The 4,912-nt window shown below is 40.3% G+C and overlaps 1 protein-coding gene across 1 annotated transcript; it reads left to right on the forward strand.

Annotated features, from left to right (window-relative positions):
- The first annotated feature begins 3,076 nt into the window (after positions 1-3,076).
- Positions 3,077-4,643, forward strand: LOC115729634. Its single transcript, XM_048278969.1, has 3 exons — positions 3,077-3,746; positions 3,841-3,984; positions 4,259-4,643. Exons 1-3 carry the CDS (start codon positions 3,675-3,677, stop codon positions 4,550-4,552), a joined length of 510 nt encoding a protein of 169 aa, XP_048134926.1. The 5' UTR covers positions 3,077-3,674; the 3' UTR covers positions 4,553-4,643.
- The last annotated feature ends 269 nt before the right edge of the window (positions 4,644-4,912 follow it).

Consider the following 4,912-nt stretch of genomic DNA (forward strand, 5'->3'; position numbering starts at 1 on the left):
GGGAGGCACAGGACAGAATAGTGATGCAAGTTACAAGTCAAAAAATGAAAGGCAAAAACCTGTATGGTACGATTCTTGAGAAGAGTGATATGATTTTTGAGAAGCGGATGATCAAAAGCAGATTGCTTGAAGATGTCAACACAATCGATGACTTCACCAGTGTCATAACTCTGCAGCATGATCTCATACATTATCTTAGCCAAAAAACATATTTTTAAGAGAGAAGAAAAAAGTGAAATAGCCACAGGCAGAGTTTAGAAATGACCTCAATGGTCTTTACCGCTCCTTTAGGCTTATCGAAACCTGTATCTTTGTTTGATATTCTCGCTTGAGCATCCCCCTCGCTTATTGAACAAATAATATTTGTCATCAAAACCAACCAACCTAAAAGATGCATCCTTGCACTTACCATTGCTATGGTAGAACAGATCGGTGTATTTTTGAAAATGAGACCAAGTTCTTCCTTATATACACATAAATCATATGCCCTTGGTAGGCCCAAAAACTCAATCGTGGAAACCTGCGTTGGATCACGGTTTCCACAAAGAAGAAATGATTCTTCTTTTGGCAAGTATGATTGAACGTAGCCAAGGAAATTTCGAGGAACTTCTATTGAATGAAAACCTTGGACGCATGCTTGCTTAATGACCGGATTTGACCAATAAACTTCTCCATGGAAGTGAATGTAGAGATAGTAAAAAATCTTAAAATACTCTAACTGAAAATCTTTTATAACCAAAGATAAATACTAAATCTAAGAAATCTATTCTACTTCAAGTTTCAAATTCAAAAGTCAAGCAAACCAAAATCAAGTGATCTTCGGCAAAAATCTGATGGGCTCCTTGATTGACGTTGCGCAATTCTCATTCGAAGTTTATTGTCTGTGTTGGATGTTTTGAGAGACATATGTGTCATCATTGATTATTCGTGCATCTTTAATGAAGCATTACATTATGCATCCTAATGTTCCTCGCAAGAATCTTTAATAACTGTCTTTTGACTTCCACCCTAATTTATGGATGACTTGTGACCGCTCCTCATCCTTTAGCTACAAGTATCTCTTAGTTGATTGACCTTTTTTTTTTTTTGGTTGAAGATGTAAATGTTATAGAACATATGAAGTGCAACAGTTTAGGGGCATCGCCTAGCATTCCAATATTATGTTCTCGAGAGATAGATCGACTTGTGACCACTTGGGTAGAAGCATTCCAATATTATGCCGTCGAGTGAAATGGTACCTTAAAGTTTCGTCATCCACCTCATGAAAAAGATGGCGTCAATGTGACTGCCTTCTGGGACCATGCTAAAAGTCCACGAACTTCGGTGTACATAACTCTGTTCCTACCTCTGTACGGAGGCATCTCGAAGAGAGACTAAATAATTTTTTACAGGAGAGGTGCAACATCATTCAAGCAGGATAAAATGGTTCATGAAGTCCTGTACTTCTCTTCTGATCATCATCCACACAACTGCATCAGCACAATGATGGCTGAGGGGTGCATGAGCACCCGTTGGCCAAATTCTACACATCCCACATGTGGTCAACATCCAAGACCGGGACTTTGTTTTATCATTGGCTTCTGCTTGTTTTTAGCTACTTGAGTTAAAAGGAGTAACTCGGACCAAGAGTAGTCCGGACCGAACCAAACCAATTGACCTGGGCAGCTCGCAGGTTCTTTGGCCTAGTTCCACAAAATTGGAACGGATTAAATCCGGTCTGGCTCTTGATTTCAAGGTAGAACACTTCTACTTGGACCGGATCAACAATTTTTTATATTTTTTTAATTGTTTATAAATTTGTAAAATTTTAAAAAATAAACATAATCCTTAATTCCTTCACAAGACTCCAACCCTCACGCCTTAGTACTCGCGTCCCTCTATCGCTTGACGCCTCCCTCTCGCTCTGTTTTTGGCTGATTGAGGCAAACGTCCAATGCTCCTTTTTTTTTTTTTTTGTGCCGTTCTTTGTACACCATTTTTGCATCTCATCGTCTTCGAACTGATCACCATACTTGTTCATTAAAATGCCCGAATCAATGGATTGAGAAAATAGAATTGCCGAGTTGAGCATATGTTGATGGGATTGTTCCCTGCTGCTTGAGCTGAACTGGCATTGTTTTATGCTATGCGTATGATGCTTTAACGAACGCGTTGAGTCCAAAACTAGAGCATGTTGATTATTGCACGGAACTTTGTGAAAATGACTTAAATGGAAGGTCCTCGCAAGTAAGTGAGCATAGTCTTCTGCTTCAATGCGTAAAGGACTTCGGAGCAACTTGTAATTCTACGGACTGAATTGGGAGGCTGGTCCGCTCGACCCTTCAAATACTGTTGTCTTGTGGAACTTGAAAGGACTAACTTTGATATTTATTGGCATTTCAAAATAAAGTGCGAATTAAATGATAAGTTACTCAAACCGCCTTGCCAAGCCAGTGATCTGCTGCAAATCGCCCGCTGCACCTATAGTAACCTCAGGCTGCACAAAAATCACTTTAGACACCCAATCCGCAGCAATTCTTGCAAACAGTTGCTGCTTAGAGATCAAGGTTGGGTCATCCAAAGGAATGCCGTCGTCTATGGATTCTCCATCTCCAAAGAGGCTCCGCTCTCAATCTGAAGATGAATCCGCCGACAAGGTAATGAATTTTGCTGCATAAAGTTTCGTTTTTGAGCAAGAAACTAGTCGTAAGAAGATCCCCCCCTTTCTGTCTCTCTTCTCTAAGCGAATGATGTGTCTGAGCATCTCAGCTTATCTTGGGTAAAATTTCGCTTTTTGTTAGTTGATTTTCCTTGCTTCCTGTCTTCTGTCAATTTATTTCCTGATTTTTATGACCTTGTTTTTTTGTTTCCCCTTTTTTGGTGAAACTCTAGCAGGAAGATCGGATCAGCGATATGCCTGATGGTGTTATCGGCTTGATATTGTCTTTTCTATCATCTAGAGAAGCACGAGCAACTTGTCTTCTTTACAGAAGATGGAGACATTTGTCCGCTAGTCTAGTGACCAACCTTGATTTCAACTGACATAACTTGTTGGTCAAGATGATAGACAACCCCGAGTTAGCAGAAAAGGATACTATTTGCACAGACTAGCTTTAAGCTTTGACCTGAATATCTCTTATCAATCTCACATCGATCGGTGGATTCGGTTTGCACTGGCAAAACGAGTTAAAGCTCTCCGACTAGATTTCACGCCGGTGTCATGTAAGGATTTGAAGCGTGATTGTGACCCTAGTCACCTGCCATATCTATTAGGACGGGAGACACTCATGGATGTTGATGTGGGGCGTTCACAAGGGGCTTCACGTCTAAGTAGTTTTGGCTTGTGCCCTTCTAGCTCTTTGCAGGTTGGCTTTAGGTATCTCGAAGAGCTCACCTTGAATCGAGTCACTGTGGAGAGAGAATTCATTGAGCAATTGTTTGCCAACAGTCCGGTCCTAGAGCGATTGATTTTGGAATGTGTCAGTGCTTCGAATAGGTTTAGGTTTAGAGTTTCTGGCCGGTTACTGAAGTTGAAATACTTGGTCATAGATTATTGTCATGATTTTGAACGCATTGAGATTTACGACACGGATCTTGTGTCCTTCACTTTCTTGGGAGCGCAACCATTGTGTTTGGACAAGCTCCCCTGACTATCTGAGATATCTATTACAGGATTTTTGTTGAAGATTGTGCATATGAGCTTGCCTCAGCTTTCGAGTCTTTCTTCCCTGCAGATTCTCAAACTTGAGTTTTTTGATCCACCTAATGTAAGAGCATCGACTGATTTTTCATAAAGTTTCGTAAGTTAAATCCATTTTACAACATTTGTTGTCTTTGATTCTCTCTCTGTCTGATATGCAGGAAAACCTACTTATTCATCAACTACCTAAATTAGCAAGTGTTAAGCAATTGGAACTGAGAGTTGGAGCATCTGGAGATGCGAGTCTACTTCCGTTGACTCTCTTGATTAAGGCATGTCCTTGCTTGCGAAGTTTTGTGTTGAAGGTGCGTTCTCGGGCCTCATTCAAATACTTCATTTATTTAGGCATCAGATGGATGTAAACTAGGATCAAATATAGTAAATCAAGTCGCAGTTGAATCCCATCCGAGTATTTGCTAATGTGCGAGTTGTTCGGGTCATCGTGTAATTAGTATCTACTTGATGTGAGAATCCACACAGACACACTTTCATTCTCAAGTTCTTTCTTCCGCTAGCATTCTCCAATGCATCGATATCTTGTGTTGATTAATAATACAAGGCATTCTTCTTTCACCATAGTTGACGAGCACATGGGAGATGCTATGCGGGCAAAGAGAACTAAAAAGAGTTGTTAGACCTCCCCATCGGCATCTAAAGGAGGTTGAATTTTACAATTATTATGGTCAACCTTGTGATCACGAGCTAGTGAATTACCTTGTCGAGAATGCCATTGCTCTGGAGAAGTTAGTAGTGAATCCCTGTGATAAAGAATATTCCCCGGGCAGGATGAAAAGATTGAAGGAACCTAGAGAACGTGCTCTGCAACAGCTCAAAGGAAAGTTGCCTTCTAGAATTGAGCTGGTGATTAACTAACAAAACCAGAGCATCATTCACGCTGCATCCACATGGCTGCTACGGATGGCTTCAATTCTGCAACCTAATCATCTTCCCCTTTTTAAAGTTTTTTTTTTCCACTACGGAGATATGTTTGTTTATTAATTATTTGTTGCTCCTGGTCTTTTGCAGTCAGATTTATGAGTTATGTAATGGCTCTTTTGCATTTTCTTTTTAAACCCAATATGGACAGCGGCAAGGCCATGAATAATGGATATTTCAGGTTTTTGGTTTAACTTCCTCTTGTGTTTCCCTTCCTTGTTGGTGATCAAAGTGGTAGTTATGTCACATCAGAAACATCAACTACTAGCATTGTCACAGTGGTCACTTCGGTAATTG

This window comes from Rhodamnia argentea, chromosome 5, assembly GCF_020921035.1.
Source record: "Rhodamnia argentea isolate NSW1041297 chromosome 5, ASM2092103v1, whole genome shotgun sequence".
Lineage (NCBI taxonomy): Eukaryota > Viridiplantae > Streptophyta > Magnoliopsida > Myrtales > Myrtaceae > Rhodamnia > Rhodamnia argentea.

Bases quoted from the DNA above. Each gene is read 5' to 3' on its own strand.
- LOC115729634 (XM_048278969.1), top strand. From the start codon at position 3,675: ATGAGCTTGCCTCAGCTTTCGAGTCTTTCTTCCCTGCAGATTCTCAAA. The intron at 3,747-3,840 runs GTAAGAGCATCG...TCTGATATGCAG, and splicing joins AGTTTTTTGATCCACCTAAT to GAAAACCTACTTATTCATCA. The intron at 3,985-4,258 runs GTGCGTTCTCGG...CTTTCACCATAG, and splicing joins TGCGAAGTTTTGTGTTGAAG to TTGACGAGCACATGGGAGAT.